Genomic DNA, 26976 nt, shown 5'->3' on the forward strand with positions numbered 1-26976 from the left:
AGTTTGAAAACGTCGCCGACCCAGTTTTTCGTTTTAAAACTCCGGCTAGCATTTTAGTGAAGACGGGCAAAAACGAAGGACTTTAGAAACGATGACGCAGCCGCTCACGTTTGGCTCTCTGATTGGGTCTCATAAGTCCTGCAAAGTAGAAACACGATGCTGCTGACAGTTTTTGATTTGGTATTTTTATTAAAATATTTTGTACCGTGCAGATAACACTTTTAGCCTACACTTGCACTCTGCATGTTACCGTATTTACTTTGCAATGACTCCCAGTCTGTTTTCCGCCGCCACAGCTGCTTTTAACTCCCATGTTACATTCAGTAACAGTCCCAGCTCGTTATTGGTAAAAATGTAAAATAAAGTCTGGTGCAGTTCTTCCTCTGCATTACCTTATTCTTTTGCCAAATCTTCTGTAACTACGGAATAGACCATCTGCTTCATGTTTATACCGGCACGTGCATGCCCAGTGTACGTGAACAGCCACGATATGTGCGTTTTCAGTCGTTTTAATACAACTTAAGATCAACTCTGATACACAGCTAAGACGTTGCTGTGGACGGATCGTATTTGTTTCAAAACTCCATCTTTAAACTAAAACAGTGATGGGGCGAAGAGTAATGTCTAAGAAAGTCTATTTGCAAGTGTTTTAATCATATATCTTTCCACAATATCAACACTCTTCTTAAATGTCATAAACAGTTATACAATTCTTATTTTCGAAGCATTAGATAAATGGAAAGTGAAAGCTTTCATTCTTCTTAACGATCAGAACTGTTACACGTAAACAGCACAATCCAGGACAATATTGCTAAACACCTGGCCTCTTTCTTTGACCTGTGCCTTTGTGTGTGTGTGTGTGTTTGTGGAGATCCATTTTGGAGGCCTTAGTTTATGGCCTCTGTCCAACTTGATATTCCTAGTTCAGGGAGAGGTTCTATATCTGGACAGGGTGAAATTGTCATTTTAACAGTCTTGAGGTAAAGTCAGTTGTCTTAACTCCACATATCTAACAACTTTTGTAACTTTACAAAACAGTTAATCTGAGATTCACGCCCACTGCTAATATGTCGCACTACACCAAAACCTTTGCCTACAGGTGAGGCTCCCAGACAGCAGGTTTTCTCTTCTAACAAGTTATTATAACAAATGTAAACAAAGTAAAAAAAAAACAAAGGGGAAACTAAATATGACCAACCGTTAATCAGGTTGTCCAGCAATATGACCATGTAAAACATCTTTTTCAAGATAGCAAGTTAGCAAAGTCAGAGTGACATATTAGGTAAAAGGAGGTGGTGTCTCTCCTCATGTAACAGATAAACGTATAAACCTCAAGTTTTTCCCGAAGTTCAGGTTACACAACCGGTAGATTAACACAACATACACGCACTCTCCTTGTGAAGAACTCATACAGCCTTTAATCACACTATGTTTTAACAACTCAACAGAATGCTGCACAAACAGTGCTAAGCTCGGAGGTTAAGGACTTACCAGATGCCCAGGATGACGGCCTGCTCCTCTGCGCTGAGGTCAGGCAGCTCATACTGATTTGGCTCCGCTAAATTGAGCTTATCCAGCACGGTGTCATCAGACAGACTGTAGTCCTGTAAGCATAGAAACACACATGGAGTCAGATGTGTACATACATGCTGCAGTCATGAACCATGGCACATGAAAACAACAAAGAGCTGCTAAGTGTGCCAGCATGTTTTTTTGGATTAAGCATGACTACATTTTGAGAAATTGCTTGCAGCCAAAACCTTTAAATGAAAAACTACCATGAGACATTCAACTTCCAAGACTGAATCCTTCATGCATGCTGCTTAGTGGATGGCTCATGTTTTATCTAATTTTCACTGATAAGCTAACAGTCAGTTTAAAGAACCACTACATCCATATACAGAGTACCTGTGGTTTAATTTACAGTGACTCAGTATGGAGTAAGGCTACCATGAGCCTCAAGAACAGCTTCAGTGCAAAATGTTATGGCATTCTCCCAAAGATAGCACTACAGCTACATGACTAATTCAAAGGGCTATAAAACTGACCAAGAATATCAATCACTTCAATGTTGAATACCTGATGTGCGACATAGTCCCAATATTCCTGGTCATTATTGAAATGTTTAGGATTGTGCAGCCTTGGTGAAGGTTATGCATGCTCTGATTGATAGCTTTAGGAGTCATTGTTCCAATGATTTGTGTTGGGTTTCATGTTGGTAACAGTTCTTGGGGTGGCCATCTTTTGTGGCTATGGTGGCTGTTGTTAGCAGGAATTCTGCGTGGTTCACAAAGTTTAGTTTTAAGATATTTTAGAACCATGTAGAATTTTTGTGTGTAGTATAAATATGAAGAAACCCAAGTAGGAGTGATAAGGCCTAGAATAGCTCTCTCAGACCAGAATCCTGCTTTTCTAATATGTGCGAATTAGTAGATGGCAGCAACAGAATTGGAAGGAAATTTAGCCTGCGTGGGGTATTGTTTAAAAGATGTGTAAAGACCTCTCAAAATGTCTCTGATGGATAGTCAATACATGTATCACATGTATTTTTTCCCATAAGACCAAATCATACAATAACATAGCAACAAAAAATGTTTTCAATAGCAACTGCACTGACTGACGTGCGTAAATGTTTGTGAATTAGGCTTACCATTGTGACAACTTCAGACAGTCTGTATGTGTGGATGTCTGTTTTAACATTGTTTTAAAACCAAGATGCTCTCAACCTTTCTTTGTAAACCACTAGAATTAACGCTGTGCAGTTGCATTCCTCCACCAGCCAGTCAGGTTGCAGTCTGTCTGTACAGACTCAGACTGAGCACAATAAAATGTCCTAAACTAAGAAAAATGTTGACAACATACAGACTGAGTGAACACAGCCTGGCCATAGAAAAGGGTTGTCACAGACAGAGCTGGCTACCACAAGAGGAGAGACTCTACACTAAGACAAAAACACTTTGCAAACATTTCACAAATATACCCCGAATTCAAATGTATATCAGACACACAGAAACTCCCCTATTTACTGGGAGAAATGCCCAAATGTCAAATTATTGCTGCAAAATATGTCTCCTCATGCCATGAAGTGAGGACAACCAGTGGAAACTCAGACTGATAAATAATTGTACTAATTTTCAAATAATTATTAATTTGATTGTTTGATATTTTAGTAATTGTTTCTTTATTTGTATTTTGTTTTTAAATTTCACATTTGATACTGATTTTTTAGTTGTTTTTTAATTAATTAATTTCTTATTTTTTGTCTATTAATACACTCACACTTTTTTTTAAACACACACACTTAGTGTTATTTATTTTAATTAAAGATATTATTTTCATTTTCTAACACACACACACACACACACACACACACACACACACACGCTTATTGTTTTATTTATTTACTTTTAACATTTATTTTACGTAATTTCTATTTTATATATTTTTTATTATTATTCTTTTATTTTTTATTAACACACACAAACAACTTTTGCTGTTTTATTTACTTATCTAATGAAATGTATGAAATTAATTGTTCTTATGTAATTTATTTATAGCTTTGGCAATATTGTTGTTATACATTCATGCCAATAAATCTGATTTGAATTGAATTGACTCATATAATATATGTAGTGAATACTTTGAGGGAAGTGAATTTACATTGTTGAACTGATTAACGAAGGATTATCACAGATTTGCTGAACAGGTACACATGTACTTGATTACTATGTAAAGATGGATTCTTGTAGAGTACAGCTACACAAAATGTGATGCTTTGGTTTTCTCTTGGCATTTTTAGATACAAAGCTTCTCTATGAGCTGTTGGTTAAACTCACTCACCCACAGGATCACAATTAGCTAGGCAATGTTTGCAGTCACATGATGGTTTTAAAACAAGAGAAATATGGAGATAGAGTGGAGTGTATTGCACGGGGATGCCATTACATTGACAATAGCAACAGGCTTCAGATGGTATTAAGGGTCCAGTGGTGGATGTGTCCCTCTGCTGATGATGCAGGGTATTACAAATTATTTGCCCCTGTTGAAGATCCTGGTTAGCAGAAAAGGCAGATCTTAGGGTGATCTCAAACACTTGGTTCTGGGCAAGATCATCTCTAACCTACCAAAGATGTCAGATTGCTGCTAGGTGAATTAGAGCGGACCAACAGGAGCTCCATCTTTAGAGAGCAGAGTTTAGACTAGATCATTTCTTAAAAGGGACAATTTAGCACATTTTATGTTGACGTCCAATCAGTGTTACAAGCTATATTAGCTTAGAAATGCAGCTGAGAGAGGACGAGCCTGCAGTTGAAGTCACAGCCATGCACGAGGTGCCTTTAGGGCTGAAACAATTCATCGATTAAATCGATTACTAAATTGTAAGCTTTGTTTAATCCATATAACTACATAGCACACTGTTTTACACGGACATTTATTACTGTCGCACATCGCGCTTACGCTGTCAAGACAACGTGATTATAATGGAGCTGTTTGCAAAGTGGAGGAAGAGAGAGAATAGCGAGGGACAAAGAAGAAAGTGTCCAAAGTATGGGATTATTTCAAGCTAGAGAAAACAACAACTCTGTCTGTGTCACAGTCCGTCCACCGTAAAACGAAACTTTTGTCGCCTCGGCAACAGCACGACAGCATCTGATCAGAAAGCAGCCGGTGTTCTGCCAGCTGACCACAGACAAGGTAACAGTAACAGCAACTTTAGCATTTAACTGAAATCATGATTGACTGTTGAGTTGAAGGCTAGCCAAAGTAAGCAGTCCTCAGCTGAAAATGTACACAGGTGCGTTTGTTGTTCTCTGTGAGTTTGTGTTGTAATGTCGCAGTCATGAGTTAACTGGGTGTCGGGGAGCTGCACCTTAGTATAACTTGTAGCACTCGGGTGATGTTTGTGTTGGTAAAGCAGTTGTCTGGTTGTTGGTCTGTGGATGTTGTTGGTCTGACGTTTGCCGCCAAGCAAAAGTAGCCTACTTCTTAAACGACGCATCGATGGTGCCTTTCCTCAATTACCCTCTGATTCCAACAGAAACCGAATCATTCCACTGTTATGAATTTCAATGTTGCCAGTTTTTGTTACTATGCATGAAAGTTTTACAGAGGTGTCCTGGAGACCTTCAACAGGATCCTTAAGATAAATGGGAAAAGACAGCCAAGACCCGCAGGCCAAGAGGGCAGATGACCACTGAGTGAGTATTGTGAGTAGGCTGGGCAATTCTGGACTAATGTTGTAATCCTGAGGGGCAACCAAGAGAAACTGTGTGAACGTTAAGCCTCCTTTAAAGCCAACTAAATAACAAGAGTAGTAGCAACATAAAAAAAACACCAGTAGCGTTTTGTGGAACTTTATACTGCAGCAGTAGCACAGCTAGTGTTAGCTTTGCTGTTATATGAAAGCCCATTCTGCCGGAGTGTGTGTGTGTTGCTTTATGTAAATTTATTTGATAGACATGCCCTGAAGGTAAAGATATAGCTACATGGGAACAAGACATTGTCAAATGCAGAAAATTATTTTTTTGAAAACATTATGTAACTTTGATTAGCTCCCAGCACCATCTTGCACAGAGCTGTAGTGGCCATTACAATAAACCTGTTTCTGATTCTAAAAGACGACAACAGAAACTCATACCTTGGGCAAGCTAGCTTGAGGTGTAGGGGTGGGACTGGTCTCATCATCCATCTGGCCTGGCTGGCCCTGCTTTCTCTTTACCTCAAGGATGAGCTGAGCCAAGTATTTCTGCTGGAAACGGGTCCGTTTGCCAAGAGCACCTTGATTGAGCAGATGCAATCAGTTGTTACATTTTTCATCAAGGTTTCATCAATATGGGTTTAGAGCCTCCTGTTATGAATGTACAGTATGCATTTTCTAAAAGTGACTCAATTATGATCCAAGACCAGATGCTGTGGTACTTTACATACCAGTCATATTGATATTCAGCCCTGAGAGCTCCTGGGCTTTCTTGATGTGTTCCTTGGCTGGCTGGTACTCATAGTAGGTCAGACTGGTGTAGACACACTCCAGGTGGAACTGGATAGCCAGTTCACTGTGTTCCGACAACAGAGATTGGCATTTCAGCACTGTGAATAAGAACAGAGAAGAGCTCACATTTATTCATCGCTACCCACAATCCAGTCTCTGGAAGTATATGTGCAGATATATAAGTATATATAAGCGGCTAAGTTTTTCATTGTTATCAGTATGTAACAGCCAGTACTATTACTCTTGCTTTTCAACTTCCAGCTCTATTAATTGTTATGTGGAAGGCCCTAGACTGTAGAGAAACATGATTTTACTTTTATATTTCTGAAAGGGCAATTTCTCTCTTACAAACAAAATGTCTTCATCTAAATGAATTTGGAATTTAAATATGATACCGAAATCTAATAAAATAAAATCAAAATTAAAAATTCTGTTCACCATATCATCATCATAACAGCAGCAAATAGGAGGAAAATAGAGTAAAACAGGAGTAAAATTCTCACTCTGACAGCTGCCTCAGGGTCAACATGCAAGTCACTGTCCAGGATCATCCTTTGTTGCACCAACAGTGTGACCTCACCTACTGTAGGCTATGATATTATTTGTCTAATATCTCCATGACCATCACGTACCCTCGTATGTTAGTCAGGGACTGCTTTGCTTTAAAGAATTCCCCCTTTGTCTATCGCAGTGCTGCTCTGATGACACGTTGTTGGCAACTGAAGCCTGTATTAATATTTTCAAACTGTTTTTAGATCCTCTGACACTACTGACTCTGCTAAAAGAGTTTTCATCTGCTTTTTCTGAAAACAGATCTTAAAGCTCTGAAAGGGAACAGACAGCTTTATATGACAATTATGCCAATGATCAAATCTCATAAATATGCACATACTGACTGGCGATTTATGCCAAATTTGTCCATTTAAAAGAGTTTCACAAGCAAAAAGTAAGAAGGGTCCTCTGACATACATTCTGGTGAATGGATTGATCCGAACCGGTACAGACATGTCGTCACCAGTGAATGAATCCTAATCATTTTGGTGATCCCCCCCTTTGCATTTAATGCCATCATTGGGTCCAAATATCTGTTTCAGTACTTTTGTTTTGTTAATGATCAACCGTCCACCACCCACCAGCCCCGCTGTTAATTCAAAACATAGTCGGACTGGACACCAGGAGCACTGGGAGAAATCCCAGTGTGCAGGTCGCTCTGTGAGCATCCCGTTATACAAAAACAAGAGAGAAGGGTCGTCTTCTGAGAAGAAGCTGTGAGAATGTTTGAAATACAGGAGTAATAACATCATCCAAGACATCCAAGTTGTCCCCTAAGCACCATCCATGTGATCAAAGTACATCTTCCCTCTTCACATTCCGGGCCCAAAGAACTCATAAAGTTCTTGGTGACACATTAAAAAGACAAACAGAGCATGGAGGTGATGGAGAGGGAGGATCAAAGCTCGCTCTCTCATCTGCCTCCCTGAGCTGCTGGCTCCTTGTCTTTCTTTCCATCCGACCTGATTATTAATTCGGCCTTGATGAAGGCCCTGTCACGGAGACAGGCAGGAGAACAGAAACAGAGGAGGTATGTGTATAATTGATGATCAGAAATCCTACACTTTTATATCTATTCAACATTCATGAAATTACACCAAGGCTGAGGGAGAGAGGGAGAGAGAGGGAGAGATTTACATGCAACACTTCTGTCCCCTGGCAGGACTATTCATCAAACCTAAAGAAACTATTTAGCTTTCTATGTTCACATATTATACTGTCATGGATGGTTTTGGCTGTCATGACACCATTATAACTGTCATGAATAATTCCTCTGACATCAACAAATGTGCTACTATTTGGACCGGTCATAAAGATGTTTTTAATTTTATAAGGTTAGTACAGTACCAAGGTGATTCACAGAGTTTCCTGATGGACAGATACTTTTTACTAAAGTAGGCTCAATGCTAACTGCTAGCTGATGTTAGCTAGTTAGCCCTGCTATTAGCTATGATGTAATAGATATGGAGATAGTGGAGATATTTAAATGTTTAAGGGTTTTTTCTACCGTGATCCAACGACGTGGGGGCGGCTGTGGCTCAGGAGGAAGAGCGGGTTGACTGTTCCGCTAGTGTATGAATGTGTGTGAATGGTGAATGCAGATGTAGTGTAAAAGTGCTCTGAGTGGTCAAAAAGACTAGAAAGGCGCTATACAAATACAGAGCATTTACATTTTACACTTACAAACATTCAGCATTTGGCTCAGCTAGATCAGCCTTAGCAGACAAACTGCTTCTTCTAAACCCTCAAACAGCATGCAAACACACACAAATGACATTCATTTGAGTTTGTCCCACTCTGAGTGATTAATCAGAGAATTACATTCAACCAATGCGCCAGCTAAAAGTAAGAAATAAAGAGAAAGTAAGTTGGTGAGTGTTGTTTTGACTACCCATGGTAAAAAGGCAGTATGATTAAAGACACATCAGGAAATTAAGTCAGCAACATGTTCCCTACTGAGCACCATCTCACTCACAAACAAAACTCAGAGGGGTGGATCTGCATGCTTTTCACAGCATCCTCCCTACCTCTCCTCATGCCACTGGTAAAAGGATTGCATGGCCAGCTGCTGCCCTGGAATATGGATTGGGCTGTTTTGTAGCCTGCACATACCGCTCACCCTTCACACTCTGTCAACCACCACACAAAAGAATGCACTCCAACAAACACACCCTCAGCCTTTAAACAATCCACTCCAGCAACACAAAACAAACAATAATGAAGCATTTAAATGTCCTCTGATAACAACAGAAAGGAAAGCAGTTTTGCTTTATGAAGAGCGGACAAAATTCACATTTTGAGGCACAAAATATCTAAACCAGTTTATCACACACTATTTTTCTAATGAAAATAAACAATAGCCTCAGAACTTATTTCATTTCTTCAGTGCATTAAGGCCCAATGCCACAGTTTAGGTAAGCATCACAGGAAGAGTGAGCCCAGATACTGTATGAAACCAATGTCTACAACATGCTTCACACACCAGTGGACACATGAGATCTGTGGAAATGGTAGTCATCAAATAGCAGCCTGTGGGTTAAATCCATCCCTCCAAACTCAACACTGAGCCAACAATGACAGCTCAACATGATTTTTCATAAATCTCCCATAGGAGCAATTTACAAACTAATAAAAATCGATGACCCAAGTAAGGGGCTAATCCAAGGCTCTGTGCCTCATTACGACAGGAAGTCTATACAGATGAGTAACACAACCAAACAATACATTTCATTTCATATAACTTTAATGAGCTGGAAACATGCTGTATTTATAACATATTTAATGGAAAGATATTGCTCAGGAAATGAACTACTCCGTAGTGCATCAGTATAGTTTCTGTCCACACAGAGCTAGGTAAAAAGGGCGCACTGATAAATTCTTTCTACAGCAATGACAGTACTAGTATTACTGTGTGTGGAAAAACTAGTGAAATCTCCAGTCCTGTAGTGCAATGCAGAACAAACTTGTCAAGTGATTATTAACATAAGCTAACCGTCCTGAGGCTGCTTGGCCAGGAACACGTGTGTGTCACTTTCTAAATTATATATTGTGGTGCTGCAGATTTGTCCTGGCCTACACAACATATTCTACAGACTTATGAAAACATCTTTGGTACAGACCACCGCAGAAATCACACCATAACTTTTTGTACATGTTTTGAAAAAATTGAGATTAACTTTGTAAAAATGATCATTCCCCTAGTATTGCAAATCATATCACAATTGCATTATCGGTCAAAATAATCCACCCTCAAGCGTTCACTGACCTTTGTCCATGCTGCTATGGGCCAAGATGAGAAGCTGCGGAGAACAGGCCTCCAGGATTTGCTGGTGCAGGTTGATATAGCGCAGGGTCCACCAGGGCAGCAGCTAAAAAATACATATGAAAAAAACCCCATAAGAAACCAGTAAGAATATGTCCAAGGAAATGAGAACTCATGAAGAAGGTGATGGGAAGAGTAAGCGGCAGCAATTCTGACAGTTTCAGTCTGTCTGATGCCTCTTTATGTTTTGTATATTTGATTTTGATTTAATAGCCTTTATTGTCACCAAGGGGCAATTTGGTTTGCAACAGTAGTCAGTACACATCATAAACCAAATAATAAATAGAAGACATAAGAACATATAACATACAATAGGTGTTATCAACATACAATAAAGCTACCATGAGACAGAGCACAGTGTTTCCATAACTCCTGTATTACAGTATATGTGCAACAGCAACAGGGCCTACAGTTTGTTTAAAAACCCAACAGCTGATGGAACAAATTATCTCAACCATCTGTTTGATTTGGCCCCCTTAGGGAAAGTGTACCTCCTCCCTGATGGCAGAAGTTGAAACTCTGTAAGAAGAGGGTGTCAAGCGTCAAAATGGCCTCTGCCTTCCGAATGTCTCTCTCTTGATAAACACGGTCAAGATCATTCTAGTTTGGCAAAGTTTAACAATCTTTCTCAGCCTATTTTTGTTAACCATGCTGAGATTGCCAAACCAGCAGATCATGCAAAAGTTAAAATTTACTCAATAAAAGATTTAATAAAACATTTTCAAAAGCGATCTGTCAATGTTAAAACCCCTCAACTTCCTCAAGAAAAACAATCTCTGGTTGGCCTTTTGACAGATGGAATCAGAGTTGGCATCAAAAGTCAATTTATCATCCAGGAAGGTGCCCACTACCTATATCAGCTAACTGTCTCTATGGCTCTGCCATTGATCAAAGTCTGTGCCACGACAGGAGGGTTTCGGCGGAAGTCGATCAGCATCTCTTTAGTCTTTGAGACACTGAGTTGCAAGTATGAATCATTACACCATTTGATGAAATTGTCCAGGACGATGCCCTGTCTAGGTCGTATATGCAGTCAGTTAAGATTTGTGTATGTTAGCTTATGTGACATTTAACTGAGAGACGTGACATTTGCTTTAGAGCCACCTGCTTATGGCAGGAGGTGTTCTGTCCAAAGCTACTCTGTGCCGTTTGGCAGGTATCCTGGAAACTCCTCCCCTTCATTTCCCCAATTCCCTGGATCTGCTGGCCAGCCTTTAAAAGCCACCGTCTAGCTCCATTCACTCTCTCTCACACACTGCAGCCAGGAGCAGCAGCGTCGTCAGCAGCAGCCACCCATTGTTTCTTTGTCTGTTGAACTTTGCTTGCAATAAACCTTGTTTTGATCAGAATAAATGTTTGTGACTCCTCTATGTTGCCTCCCTTGAGCCAGGGTCAACATATTCCTTTTCTTTCTTCTAGTTTTGCCCCAGGAGTGCTCCAGCTAATTACTGAATGGAGGTCCACCTGGCCTTGGAAGGCGGTCTTTAAAAGCTCCTGTAACAGCATCAGAGGGAGGCTTTTTGATTTGGGACTGCTGGTCTTGCTGCCTCTCAGCTGGGGCATTTTTGTGTTATGTTCTTGTGTTTTTGGTGTTCTTGATTGATTGTGTTATGTTATTAAATCTCACTGATGTGGTTGTTTTAAAGGTGTTTACCTGTGTTTAGTCTGGGGTCAGTGTTAGAGTGTTGTTCGCCCCATGTAGCCACCAAAGGGTGGGGCGTAACAAATGGGTTTCATTACCTGAAAACTATGCTCTTACAAAGTTGTCCCATTGTAAAACATCCTAATATTCCTTAAAGAAATTCCATAACGTCCATGACTGGTGGGAAATCTACAATGGCTTAATCTATAAATCTATGAATAGAATGTTACGACTGACTATGAATGTTGTGTTGCTATATTTTGAGTATTTCCATTTGAAAATATGATGTTTGTGAGGGACTTAAACGGTTGGTTGGGTTTGATTTGTGTAGCTCTAGCTGTTCTATTATTTGCAATAACATTTTACTCACCAAAGCGATTGCTGAGATTTGGGAATGCGTCATCGACGCTACAACAAAACCTAACAGGTAAAGTGACACGGTTTGTCAGACAATCAAACGCGTTCTTGTATCACGTTAGAAGATAATGATGGATATTGTAAAGCACTGACCAGGTAACGTTAAAGCAACAATGAACAGAGCTATTCGTAGCGATGTCATTCATACCACGGAGGTCTCCATCGGTAACGAACAATAAGCCTTCTCCCCACACGGAAAAAAACACAAAACGCGAGTTGTCTTCAAAAACTGCTGACAAATAAAGTCAGAGCAGACAGAACAGGCAGAGGGAGAAAGAGAGAGAAAGAGAGAGACAGGTGTAGGTGTGTACATGTGTGTCTGACGGGAAAAGCAAGGTGAGCAGATTACTGTGGTTTGTGATTAAACACAAAAATCAATTCAAATGCTCCTCCCAGTGAAAATGCAACTGCTATTTAATAATCAATGTTTCATGATGACCATACAATTGAATGGACCCTAGTGAGAATAGCATACTGGTGCTGATGGAGATCCTTATAAAAAAATATTTTTCCATTAAAAGAGATGTTTGTGTATGCTGTCAATTATAGTTCTAGCCAAAATTAGAATCACCAGGTCAGACCTTTAAAAAATCAGCAATTGGAATGAGTCAAGAAAAATTTAATCGGTGCATCTCACTACAGCTAGCATGGCGATACGCTTGTGCGTGAACTGATATAAGGCTAATACCATAATCTACCATTGTGTTGGGTTATGCTCAATATGATTTTTAAGTGGCAGATTAGTTGACTTTCTGCAGTTAAATATCTAATTAAGAGATTTCCTCTGTCTCAGAAGAAACATAAAAGAGGACACAAGATAATTAGGATATTATGACCGCGTGGTGAACCTATGAGTCTAAGTCATATTTAAACTATTGCTTTGTGTTGTTAGCCAGAAAAATATTAGTAAGACTTACCTCTGTCTGCACGTATCCTGTGATACATGATAATTTGGCAGTATTATTTGTGTCCCCTCCAAAAATTGCTCTTGAGAAATATTATGTTTAGTGAAATTTACGCCCATGTGTGGGGCTAACTGTACTTTAAGCAGCTGAATGTAGAGCTGTCAACAGTGTCATTGTGAGCTCTCAGTCAGATATTAAATATTGTCAGAGGGTCCTTTGGTTCAATTCATTTTGTGTTAAAGTGAGGTAATTAACACACAAAGCTGTCAATAAATAAATAGCACTTTTGAATGGCAGTGTTGTATTTATATTAAATAAGTGTATATCATATTGTTATTTCACTGTGATTTAATAATACAACATACCTTTAGCTCAGAAAGTACATGCTTAGGTTAACATCCAGAGTGCAGCATGCTGGACCTCACTTTGCTTTTTGCATCAGACCAGAATGTGAAGGGGAAACAAATGAATGTCTTGCAGCCATGTTAGTGTTACAGATCCTCTTTTACCAAAAACCCTTACCCTTTATCCTGTTCTCGTTCAGCACATACTGGAAGTGAACCATGTAAAATGCGTATTTGTGTCAGGGAGGATTTCTCCTGCCTCATTTCCAATGCAAGATGACCCCATCCTCAGCTGTGTGGTTACATGGAGGTTTAATTGTCTGTCTCACCAAATCAATATATAACACACGCTCTGTCTAAGCAAGTTCACACATATATTCATCATGTCAGTCTCCTGAGCAGCAGAGCCTCTCCTTCTCCTTCCATATTTACTGTTGTGCAATGGGCCGTGAGCAGCTGCCAGAGGCGGTAGAATATAGATGAACAAGAGTTGGGAACAGGAGGGGAAGTTGAAAATCATCATCTGGAGGGAGTGGTGGTCAGGTCACAAGCACTTAAAGCTAGCCAGTCCCAACTCCCCACTGCTTGGTGGAGAATAGTGCTATAATCACTCATTAGCATTTAAAGAGAAAATTAACACTAAATCACATAAAGCAGAAAAGCTTCGTTGCACTTGTGTCCACATCCAAACTGGTGATGTTAGAACAGGAATCTGACAGCTGATGCAAAGCACGTCTCTGACATCAGGGCAACAATGATTTTCTGCCCTATGTGACTTTGCGTTAATAATATGCTCTTTAAGAGGCTATGACTTATGGAGAGCTGAGGCCAGAGGACAACTGCCAGTTTACTATTGTATATATGTTACTTTTGGTTATTTGCATACCGTACAGATTAGAAGAAGAAGAAAGCTTTATACAGTAAGAGCAACTTTATGGGTGGAATGTGTTCCAAGTCGACGGAGTGCAAGACTCCAGCAAGATGAGGAGGCGGACTATACGTGTAGGCCATGTATATATCTATATAAATAACTGTGTATATTATAGGGCTGTCCACGACAAAGGATTTACATAGTCAAATCAGAATCGTCAAGTGCTGCCTATAGTTGACAGTCGAATCATGTGTGTTTTTGTTCGCTGCGATTGTGAGCCGGGGGGGGGGGGGATAACACACGGTAGCTCCGCTTTAATCTTCAGAAGCTGCAGAGCTTCAACTAACACTGTAAATTTCTAGCTAAACTGAGGCTTATTCCTGACCCTTTTTCTCTCTCTTGCCTGTCATTCACCGGACTTGTGCAGAGTTTTGCGTGCATGGCATGCTGACAACAACTGCATGCACGTCGCGGTTCCTCGCGGGTCTATTTCAAGTATAAATTATCCAAAAGTCCCGCAAGGTGCGGACAACTCAGCACAACACCAGTGAAGCTGGGGCTCCGTCTCTTCAGCAAGTGTTCCTCTTCCGCCACCACTCACACGCTACACGTACACATGCACACTGACGACCCAGGGTTAGGGTTAAACTTTTAGATTTATTCACGTACTTTAAAAACATTTTCTGAAAGTTTTTTTTCTTTTTACATGTTTATTTACAGCATTAAACATTGAAATGTATCTTGTAATAGGCTGTATATTAACTTATTGGGAGAAAACTGGTAGTTCTATGTAAAATCAGACATTGAGCACCCCCATATCGCCAAAATGGTGTGATCCTTGTTTCACTGCGAAGCTTCGACTGTGAGATTGACAGTCGAATCAGGCTCCGGAATCTTCCAACTATTCAGGGTCAGCCCTAATATATTGTTTTATTTTATATGTTGCCAAATTCTAATGTATTTTTAATTATCTGCGAAGTTCAATGTGTGTAACATAAAGGGAATACAAACATTCACTTCAATGTACAACCTTGTTTTCTATAATGATAAATAAACTACCTCGACCCCTTGTTGTCTGCTTGTTAAAGAGTAACATAACAGCAAGCAGATAAGCTGTGTTCTACCCTTTTACCTCTGAGCACACCCAGCATCAGATGTGTGTAACCCCACCCAATTTTATTTTTGACTATTTATATGTAAATCCAGTTAGCAGGTTTACCTGTTAACTGGATCTCATGGTTGATATGGTTGAAAGCTCTGAAACACATGTGGACCTTTGAGTTGGATCCTTTTTTCCTCCCAAACAACAGGTGTACAGTTGTGTTAAAGTGTAACAGTGTAATCATGCTGTTGTCCCAACTGCATACTGATTGTGTCTTCCTATTCTTTGGAGGTTAGAGTTCTGCTTTCAACTTGCCAAGTTTGAAAATCCTTAGAATGCTAATTCAAACTTGAAGTACTTAGCATTGAGAAAGGCCTTGTGTATACACTATAAAGCCATGGCAGGTCTCATACAGCCCTGCTAACAGCAACAAAAACACACCAGTCCTCAAGCTGGGCTTGGCTGGCCTACTCTCTGTGGTTACAAATACAAAAGGCATTGTAAATGCTAAAATGTTCTTTTAGGGGCTGAGTAACTATTAACAATAACAATCTACAAAAAAACTCTAAATTCATCAGGAAGAAGTGGTTGTAACAGAAAGACATTCTTACCTGTAGGCTGTCCATCTTGGGGGAGCACTTGGTGAGAATAACCCTGGCCAGCAGGAGGAGGAAGGGATTGGCCACCAGGCTATACACAGACTCCCCATCCAGGAGCAGGCTGGAGTGGATAGCCTCAACCAGCATCTGGGGCTGCCAGTCAAAGACATTATAGAGATGACTGAACTCAAATCTGCATAAATTCTCTGCATAAAGCCTGCTGACAGATTCCTGTCCTGCCATTTCCTATCAGGCACATGTGTTTACAGAAGAAACAAAACAAATACGGAGAGACTAATTTTGAGTATTGCCTGTATTTTACCAATTGTAACAAAGATACATACAAATTGGGACATTTTGTAGTTGTAAAATTTGTTAGATCTCTCTGGTGGACAAACTATGTAATGGTGGCACAGTTGCTAAATTACCGCAAACCTAGTTTGGCATTTCTGTACTGGATTTTTGAAATTTCTGCCAATATTGCGGCCTGGCTCTAACTCATAACTTTGAGTTTGGATGAAGATGAGCAGCCAGGGATGGATCACTGTAATAATTTTCAACCACATTTTTGTACCATGTAAACTAAAGTAACTCTGTGTAATATGTTTTGCCACGAGCAATCCTGTGTTCGCAATCTCCCTTTACTCCTTTGTATTGGAGGGTGCTGCATATTAATACACACTGTTGCATACTCAAGCAGTTCAGCCCAGAGGCAAATTAGCATGTCTTATTAATACAGTGACTAATGCACTACAGGTATCCATCCATTCACTGTCAGCTGTTTATCCAGATCCGAGTCATTAAGCAGAGCAGCCATGTTTTCTAGTAGCTCAGAGCAGGTTCTGTTTTCCCATCCACAACCTCCAGCTCTTACTGGAGGATTATAAGGTATTCCCAGGCCAGATGGGATATAATAATCTCTCCAGCGTGTTCTGGGTCTGACCCAGGTTCTCTGCTCAGCTGACTGTGCCAAGCATACCTGCTCACAGAGGCGTCCAGGGGGCATCCTGTCCCTAATCGTGAGGCTACACGCGTAGAGAGTAAAACTCATTTCAGCTGCTTCTGTTCATAATTTCTTCCTTTCTGTCACTATCAAAACCTAACACCCATAAATGAGGATTGGAAGTTTTAACACACATGTGCACACACTTACATGTCAGGCTAATGTGTATATAAGGACTGTTATACACTGTATGCTTTTCAAATTTGAATTGCTTGTTTGCATTTCTCATTGTTACTATAAAGTACAAATGGTATATCATCACTTCCCCTAGCTTCCCTATGGTGATCATTTAACTTTTTCTCCAGTCCCTAAATGAATAAATCCACCTGACAATGGCTTTGCCATGTTTGTCCTCCCTTTCACCTGTGCTGTCGTGCATGTACGGCCGACCTGCTTTACAACACAAGCTCCTTGATGTGACAGCGCAGATAAATTATTGATGCCAAAGGGATTACCTTGATACAAGAAATGGCCCTCTCATCTGATTTACGGTAATGGCAGTGTGAAACGCACAATTCTTCTCTCAGCACCATAGTGCCCAGAGAGCGCCTCAACCAGGGGGTAATTAGGATCCCAGAGATGCTTCATTAACTGAACACTTTTCTTGCACAGTGCCCGTCAGCTCTCTCTGGTTGTGCTCTGGCTCAGCTCACTTTATTAACCAACATAAAATAAGCTTTACAACATTCAGAGAAGACCATAATTCAATATTTGGCACTGGTTTAAAATATAATTAAACATAATATACAATATTATGCTGTTCATAATTAGGACAATGGTAAATATATTGATTAATACAATCACATCGTAGTCAATGGAACGATCACAGTTGAGGAAATGTTAAATCCCACAACCAGTGCTGGTACAGGTTTAAAGGTTCCATTTTTATGTTGATGTTGTGGTACTCAGCCGTGAGTTAGGAGCTGACCTGATATACATCAATCAGCCATAACATTATGACCACCTGCCTAATATTGTGAAGGTCCCCCTTTTGCTGCTAAAACAGCCCTGACCCATCAAGACTCCACTAGACCTCTTGAAGGTGTACTGTTGTATCTGGCACCAAGATGTTAGCAGAAGATCCTTTAAGTCCTGTAAGTTGCAAGGTGGGGCGTCCGTGGATCGTACTTGTTTGCACATTTACATTTATTAATTTAGCTGACGCTTTTATCCAAAGCCACTTACGCCTCTGGAGCAACTAGGGGTTAAGTGTCTCGCTCAGGGACACAATGGTGTCTCACAGTGGATTCGAACCCAGGTCTCTCACGCCAAAGGCATGCGTCTAATCCACTGCGGCATCACCACCCACATCTCTCAGATGCTCGACTCGGTTGAGATCTGGAGAATTTGGAGGCCAAGTCAACACCTTTAACACGTTGTGTTGCTCTAACTATTCCTTAGCAATTTTTGCTTTGTGGCAGGGCGCATAATCCTGCTGAAAGAGGCCACTGCCATCAGGGAATAGCGTTTCCATGAAACGGTGCTTAGGTAGGTGGTATGTGTCAAAGTTACATCCACGTGAATGGCAGGTCCCCAGGTTTCCCAGCAGAACATTGCCCAAAGTATCATACTGCCTCCACCGGGTTGCCTTCTTCCCATAGTGCATCCTGGTGTTCCCCAGGTAAGCGACGCATTGCACCCAGCTATCCACATAAAAGAAAACGTGATTCATCAGACCAGACCACCTTCTTCCATTGCTCCGTGGTTCAGTTCTGATGCTCACATGCCCATTGTAGGTGCTTTCGGCAGTAGACAGGGGTCAGCATAGGCACCCTTTGACCCTTTTCAACGGCTCACTAATTTTCCTTCTTTGACCCCCTTTTGATAGGTACTGACCTCTGCAGACCAGGAACAAACCATGAGAGCTGCGGTTTTAAAGATGCTCTGACCCATTCATCTACCCATCACAATTTGGTCCTTGTCAAAGTCGCTCCAACCCTTATGCTTGGTCATTTTTCCTGCTTCTAGCATATCAACTTTGAGAACAAAATGTTCACTTGCTGCCTGATATATCACACACTGACAGGTGCAATTGTAACTAGATGTTATTCACTTCACCTGTCAGTGGTCATAATGTTATAGCTGATGGGTGCATTATTCTTGTTAGTCTTGACGCTGAATCACACCAGAAAGCATTTTAAAGTGTCTGAGAAAGACGCAAAAATCGTTGTTTGTAGACGCTGTTCTGCTGAATTGTCTCCTAGCACATCCACTGCACTAGCAACTTTGTCCTCTCAGTTTCTGTCTTTACAAAGACAAGTGTTGCAGTATGAGAGTCCTACCTGAAGAGAGGCTGTGAAGTCTTCATGTTACGCCTTAAGAGAACCATGTACAACATTATTTATCAAACTGGGTCGGACTTGATGAATTTAGCACGAGGATACACATGTGACAAAGTCTGGTTTTCAAAATAAGGTGTCTACAAAGTGTGGAAATAAGTTTAATTGGATTATATCCACAGAAAGTATAAACATATTACATGTGTATGTTAAAAGTAAATGTGAAATGGGAAGTGACCTACACATGAAACAGCTGTTCAGCATTCAGAATCTGGGTGACAGAATGGATTAGCACACGCTACAGAGAGAGCTGGAGGTGAGTAAAAAGTGTTTTGCTGTAAAAAAAAAAGTAGCTGCCTGCTCTCATTCGCTGGATGTGGATGTCGAGTCGGCCGACTCCTCCAGATATTTGGCATGCTAGATATCTGGCAGACGTCAGCGATGTGTCAGAAATGTGTTGGGGAGCCGTTTTGATGCGTCGTTGTGTAATTCACACATAACGACTGGCAACCGCCAACGTTAGCTAAGCTCGACGAGCGGCAAATCGAGCTTAAAATCATGTAGTGTGAACTAGGCTTTACTGAACTAGCTGGCTTACTACAGCAGCTGAAGGCAAAAGTCAAGAAAAAAGTTCAACACTGTACTTATAGTGGTTGATATGTCCTTGGGCAAGATACTGAACCCCAGCCCCTGAAGGCTGTGCGATCAGTGTATGTGATGATTATTTCCTTTCGGATGTGCAGTTGGCACATGTGTGTGTGTGAATAAGGTGAATGCAACATGTATTGTGCTATATTTTGTTATTGGGAAATACAAAAGCCAGTGGGTAACTTGCCAATGCTAGTCACAAAAGCTCTGCTCGCTAGCTGGCTTGCAAACTAGAGAGCTCTTTTGTTTATACCAGTTTATACACCTGCAGAGAAAGACTTTATAAAAGTGGATGATGTAACACAGCTGCTAGGATAGCCTCCTCTGTTTTGGACTACATTTTACATTACATTTACTCATTAGGCAGAATTGTAGAAGTCATGGTTTGTTATTGATCAGTGGTGCAAATCACATTTCACTAACGTTGATGTTCATAATGGATTGTAAGTGCAACTAGAAACATTTTTGGAGCACTTGAGTATATATCCACTCACTGATTCATTATATTCTTTCAGTCAATACTCCCAGAGTAAATATGGCAGAATATAATTGTCTTAATGAAGTCAAAATTGGTTTGGCTTGAAGTGGTTTTTAGGTAATCATCATGATTTAAGTTACAGGTTTAATGTTTTTTCAGTCAGTCAGTAACAATGCTATTACAGTAAATTTGGCCTGAAAAAAAAAAAGCATCCATCAACAACACTTCTCAAAAGTTAGTTCAACTTTTCAGAGAACTAGCTAATATAAAATCAGTCTGGACACAGGCTGATACATGACACAAAAGCAAGAGAGAGTGATAAGATGGTATCATACCTGAGAGGAGAGCAGGGCCGGGGGCAGCAGGTCTGAGATATGGATGGAGACCGGAGGACCAGTCCAGTTACTCTGGGAAAACATGTGGAGGCAAGAGACGGCTAAGGCCATCACTGCCAGCTCCCTGCAGCAGGAGAGACAAGACACTAGATTAGTGGACAGCAAGACTTGGGAGAAGAGATGATATCTGAAGATACTTTAAGGTTTTCAGAACACAGGAAAACATCCTATGGCATTTACAGTCTTAGCAAGCTGCCACCTCACTCTCCGGGCAATTAGAGGGTTTTAAAAACAGGCAACGACCAGCGACATGCTTTCCTGCCTTTCTATTAAGCAGAGAAAATGATGGATGGTGATAGAGGAGAAGAAAAAGTACCAGTCGTGATGAGGGGAGAGGAGGAGTATGTGCTGCATTCAACATTTACTCACGAACAATTCTCCCCTGAGAGCGACAAAGGAGATGTTAAGCTGTCCTTATTAAGAATTAATAATTCATGACAAAAAGAATAGAGGTGGTGAAAAGAGAATGAACAAACACTCTTGAGAACAGCTTTGTGCTACACTCAACTACTCCCTGCCCAAAACCCATCAGGTCTATGCGGAGATTTTAATTAGCGGGCTCTCTTCAGCAGCTTACAATTATACACTCTTATTTACCTATTTATTGTTATTTTTATTAACAGAATATTACTGAAATCCACAATTAGTTATCACTTGAAGATCAGGTCAATGTGGTTTTTTAATTTAAAGTTCTTTAATAATTTTTTTTTCATGTTTCCAGAAACACAAGAGATGTTCCTTTACTCTCCAAGTGTCTCAGCATGTCTGTGGATGTCCTTGTTATTTGTGCAAGTAAGTTGATGGCTTAAAGTAAGTGTAGCTTACAAGCAAAGGACAGACACTGTTTTGTTAGCAGTGGTATTAAAAATATAACCGTTGCATAATCACATCTATGCAGGCGCACATTTCTGGTAGGATAACTTTCCTATCCTAGAATCCTTCCTTATAATATCATAAACCACTGTGCAGTGTTTTATGGAATATGGATCACAGTCCATTGTTTGGTTCCTGAGGCAACATGCTCCAGCCAACGTAGCCTGTTTTTTAAGAAGACTTGGGCACGAAATGGACAACTGCAAAGCTAATTTCTATTTAGTTCTTTACACTAACCGCAAATTAGCAAAAATGTTGATGCTGATATTTTACAACTGCTCTGGAAGTGTCCCCAATTATCTTAATATTGAACTAAAAAAATTTAAAACACAGATTGGATTCAAGGAGACACTAAACTGAATAAGGCAGGAGATAACTTTTAGAGAGATTTATGCTGTAGAACAAAAATAAACATGCAATTTAATTTCAGTTGGACCTAAACGTAGCCCTTGGAAAATATATATGCAATTATGTGATGCCCAGGCCAGTTTTTATAATGGCAAGAATTGACATGTTTGGTTTAGTGACATAAAGGCATATTTAGCTCATTACATTGAGGAAAGTGCTACGTTATGTTTCTATGTTATGTTTCTTCACAATCCCACACAGTGAACACTGCCACTGCAATGACCTACACAGATGTGAACTGCACCAGGAAAAATACTTTTCACGCTTTAACATATGCAGATGTGATTATTATAACATTATTTTTTGGGGCTGGTACACATATTACAATATTACAATCAGAAATAAGAATTAAGTTTCATCTTGACAGATCATCATGGTGATTTAACGTTTGCAAAATTTGCTATATCCCTCTAAAGGACTGACTCAAAAGCACATGGCTCCGCAGTGTAAAAGATTACCGTCAAAATAGCTCAAAACCTTGGATGGTTAAGTTACAACAGTACACATTTGTAAGATGCTTGACAGCCAGAAACAGATTTGGGGAATGATCTAGTTGATTTGATGGCTGGTGTCCTTCCATGCTGTATTACCTGTTGGTCTGGCTGTGGTTCGTGCCACAAGTCAGGTACAGCAGGACCCGTCTCTCCAAGTAGGCCTCGATGTCCTCCCCCTCGTTGCAGCTGCCATCTCCAGTGAGCAGATCTAACACCTGGGGGTTCAGCAGAACCGCCTCAAAGTCCCCCTCCATCAGGGACTCCAGCAGAGAGCCTGCCTCTGGAAGAACAATGTTTAGAAGAGCGAGTTTACACTATACAAGTTTGGTAGCGTTAAGTCACTTTACAGTGAATATTCATTTAGTTCAATTCAAGACCAATTGAAAACAATGTCATCTAAACAGGGGCAAACCAGATAACTGCACAGAGATGCCTGAAAATGAAAATTTTGTGCAGCTTTTAAGTCCCATGTTACATTCAGTAACAGTCCCAGCTCGTTATTGGTCCATGCAAAAAAACCCTGCTGAGATGCTTCCTCTGCATTACTTTATTCTTTCACCAAATCTTCTGTAACTACGGAATAGTTTACACTGGCACGCGTATGCCCAGTGTACGTGAACAGCCACTAGATGTGCGTTTTCAGTCGTTTTAATTTAGACAGTCTCTCTCTCTCTCTCTCTCTCTCTCTCTCTCTCTCTCTCTCTCTCTCTCTCTCTCTCTCTCTCTCTCTCTCTCTCTCTCTCTCTCTCTCTCTCGTTAGAATACAGCTTTGTATTAAGCATTAAGCTTGTGGAAATCCAAACAGGACCTTTGTGAAAACAGCCCGAAGATCCAGGAAGAACACCAATACTAAACAAGTCTGGAGTATCAGAGAAACTCAGGAGTATTTTCAGCAAACGCCACATCCCTGTTTTTTAAACCCAGTAACAATGTAGAACAGATATTGGTCCAGCCTAAAGACCGCACACCCAAACACAAGAAAACAATCTAATGCACGCTGTCCAATGCCGTGAGGTATACTCAGACCTGTATATTGGGGAAACTAAACAACTACTACACAAATGCATGGCTCAACACAGAAGGACCAACTCCTCAGGTCAAGACTCTGCAGTTTACTTACATTTAATGCATAAGGGAAACTTTTTCCAGGATAACAATGTTCATAAAATGGATAGGGAGGACGTATGGTTTGAAAGAGGAGTAAAAGAGGCCATGTACACCAGAGTAGAGAACCCACCTCTCAACAGGGGTGGAGGTCTTCAACACCATTTATTCCCCCACCTATGATGCTATCCTTTCATCCCTTCATGTGACACTGCCAATGACGTTCAGACTCAGCCTCAGGTAACTTTAACGACCTTACAACTGTGGTTACATCAGTCAGAAGTACTGATGAACCAAGTGGTATCCATCATTTTGATAATGAAGTCTTTCAATATCTTCAACCACATCCCGTTGCCCTTGATTTAACCTTCCTTGACCCCCCCCCCCCTTAATTTCTCAACAAGGCTTTATTTGTGAAACATTGGCAGGATGTGTGGAAAACTCATCATTCATGAAATCTCATTCTGTTACACTTTGCTGAGTCATGTCCGACAAATAATTTAAACGAAAATGTTTACCCCACTGTGGATCCACAACTCCTGACTCCATCACTAGGTATAAGATGCTACATGCTACATTCTCAAATGAAGCCCACTTAGGCACACCTCCAAGTCGATCACATGATCCCTTAACTGTACCCCTGGCTTTAATAAGCAATTGCGGTGTGAGTGGTGTTATAAAGGAATGTGGAGATTGTCATCTCAGCACTGATCTAATGAAACCCAGGGGCTGCCATAATAACACAGTGGGGAGGGAGAGGATGAGGAGAATGAACGGCTGGCTTTATGAGGGGAAAAATGAAAGCCTGAGGTATGGCCACACGTTTAATGACATTTCAGCTACACTTCTGGTCAGCCAATGAAATGGCAGTAATTATGGAGAACAAGGCACAGGCCCTCAAATTAGTCCATAATTCATAAAGGCTCAGGAAATGAGTTGCAGTTAATAAGGAAATGGTGAATATAATTTGCAAAAACGTAAAGGGCTGAGCACCAATACAGATCCAAGATGAACAATCAGGAGTGTTTCTGACAGGCATAGCAATTTCTATCCTGTGTACGAGCTAGTTTTGAACTGAAAACTGAACAGTCTTGTGGGTTCTTCCACTGAATAGGAGGGGTGATTCACACAGCCTTGATGAGTTGCATTGCACTCTAATCAGTGGCTTTAATCCAGAGTTTAATTGTCCTGTGAACATCTGCATGCCATTTCAGAGTCTTTTCCTCTCTGACAAAAATAAAATTCTGCTGGTAAAAACAGAAACTAAATCAATCCATACATCTCTATTTGCCACCAGGCTGACATGGTAGTAGGTTTAGGTAATACGCTGATAATGATTTGTGATGTAGTTTCTGCCAGGTAATTGACAAACAGATATAAAGTATTTAACTTAAAATCACAAGTGATCTCCATTTCCATCAGTACAACCACAGTCATGTCATACTCTTCTACCCTAGTATCTCTTTTTGATAGAAATACTGTTTTCATTCATTAATTATTTCCACCTTGCCTTTTTATTTTTATAATAATGTGAAACATTTCTGCAGGAACTATTAACAATTTTTTAGAAGTTCTGAAAACACAATGACTGAGAAACAACCAGCAGCAATGAAAGAACTGCCCAGCCCTCCACAGCCAACAACAGCGTATCGTACAAAGCACGTATGTGAACTAGGAGTGTGCAATATGTATCATCTACGATAAAATCTTAATTGTTATGTGCTAGAGTAAGAACTTCAAGAGAAAATCCATGACTGAAGTTAAAAATGAGTGACCAAACAGCACCAGGAGATAAAACAGACACCTGCAGCTTCGCAGTCTACATCGTTAGATTGAATTGCGAGACGTGGATCAACCTCACTGACATGGAGGTGGTCTGGCTTTGAAAAGATGATGTTGCTTGAAAGACGTCAATCTGCAAACTGTGTAGAATATCGGGTGCCGTTAAAGTCAGCTGTCCACGTCAGACCTGAACCAGCAAGGTACCAGCACGGAAACACACTCCGATTCAAACAATCAGAATCAAAGCCATTGCAACAACCGCTACGACAGAAACACAGGGCTACAGACGGATGAAATGGTTCACTCCACCTGCACTGTGTGTCAGTAACACTTGGCTGGTGATTTCAGTGTTTTTATATTGTTTTAACTTGAATGCTTCAGTTGTAAATAAATAAATCAGACCTGTTTCCATTAATGTCATTAGTAAGCAACAATTAATTTCCAATAACTAGAGTGAGCACGTTTTTGAAGGATGCCAAATAAATCTAATTACTGTGGGGGTCATGCTGTTATGGTTTCGGAGACAGGGCTTATAGGCTCTGATGTGGTAGTGAATTGTTGAAACAGGGTTATTTTTATCACGCGGGTTTGATATGTTAGAAACAAGAGTTTTAAGTTCTAAGGAAGCGCCGAATTTCTAGCAATATCTCCGCCATTGTCATGTTGTATGAGTGTTATTAATGAGGTAGGTGCAGGCACTGCACACATAGCCCTTTCAGCACCTGCCCTTTTTCTTCTTCAAGAGAAAGTGCCCTTTTTTCTGGGATGCTTTTTTTTGTTTGTTTGTTTTTTAATAAAAGAATATACAGTATATTTATTCCTGTTTGCAACAGATTCCCTGTCAAAGAAATATATTTATTGGGGAAAAAAATCTAAATAGGCTATCAGGTCGGAAGATGAGACTTTGGAGTTCCGATGCTCCCTCTCTCTCTGGCTCCCCATCTCAACGGGCAACCAGAGCACAGCTCACAGACAGACAGCAGCCCCTCCAGTTTCTCCCCCAGCAGTGTTTTTCTTGGCTTGTGTGGAGGTGAGTGGCGATGAACAAAATACTAATCGAGTTTACCGCTAATTAAACAGAAGACAATATAGGCCGATGTCTTGCTAACGCGTGACTCATGAGCTGAGCTAATGTAATAAGTTAGCTGAAGTTTAGCTAAGGCAATATCTCATGGCCATACAACCTAATGTACTGATGGAGACACTACAGGTGAACACAGTAACATTTGTGTCTAATAACGTCATTACAATCGCCACATTGATATGCAAATTAGGCGTTAACTAATTAAAATACGCCTATTGGCACACATTTGACAATTCACTGCAGGTGAATGGGATAAAAAAAAAAAAAAAAACTAAAGCATATAACCATAGAACTTCCCCAGTTAATGACTTAGATTAAGAGTTGGTTCCTCTGAAATGCGCTTTGTAAATATGCAGATTAGCTTGTTTTGATTAATATAGAATAAATCTACAGATGCAAATAGACCGAGGGTATTAGGCTTATTAGAGTAAAAGAAGACATGGAAGCAAAATAGACCAAAGTCTCAAAATTGACCACTCCATGAAAAAGTGCCTTAAAGAGTAACTTCATAGTTTTGATGGTTGGCTCCTCATCTAATAACTCTCCATTCTGTTAGTTTGTTGTATGCTGATAGATCCCTACATGATACAGTCAGCCCTCCCTCAAATGAGAAACTAAGTCGTGCGTGTATGGTAAATGTAATAATAGAAACAATAATAAAGTATTTGATCAATACATTAATGTA

At 40.3% G+C, this 26976-nt stretch overlaps 1 protein-coding gene across 1 annotated transcript in view; it reads right to left on the reverse strand.

The window, feature by feature from the left end:
• Positions 1 to 23974, reverse strand: part of LOC123984468 (tetratricopeptide repeat protein 27-like) — a 38702-nt gene extending 14728 nt beyond the window's left edge. The window contains exons 1-8 of the mRNA XM_046071380.1: positions 23944 to 23974; positions 22418 to 22601; positions 20487 to 20610; positions 15756 to 15896; positions 9807 to 9909; positions 5929 to 6087; positions 5639 to 5778; positions 1492 to 1604 (exon numbers count right to left, since the gene is read on the reverse strand). Of these exons, the coding sequence (XP_045927336.1) occupies positions 1492 to 1604; positions 5639 to 5778; positions 5929 to 6087; positions 9807 to 9909; positions 15756 to 15896; positions 20487 to 20610; positions 22418 to 22601; positions 23944 to 23974 (995 nt within the window). The remainder of the gene's footprint in view (positions 1 to 1491; positions 1605 to 5638; positions 5779 to 5928; positions 6088 to 9806; positions 9910 to 15755; positions 15897 to 20486; positions 20611 to 22417; positions 22602 to 23943) is intronic.
• Between the last annotated feature and the right edge of the window lie 3002 nt (positions 23975 to 26976).

The sequence above is a fragment of the Micropterus dolomieu genome, linkage group LG15 (genome assembly GCF_021292245.1).
Source record: "Micropterus dolomieu isolate WLL.071019.BEF.003 ecotype Adirondacks linkage group LG15, ASM2129224v1, whole genome shotgun sequence".
Taxonomy (NCBI): Eukaryota; Metazoa; Chordata; class Actinopteri; order Centrarchiformes; family Centrarchidae; genus Micropterus; species Micropterus dolomieu.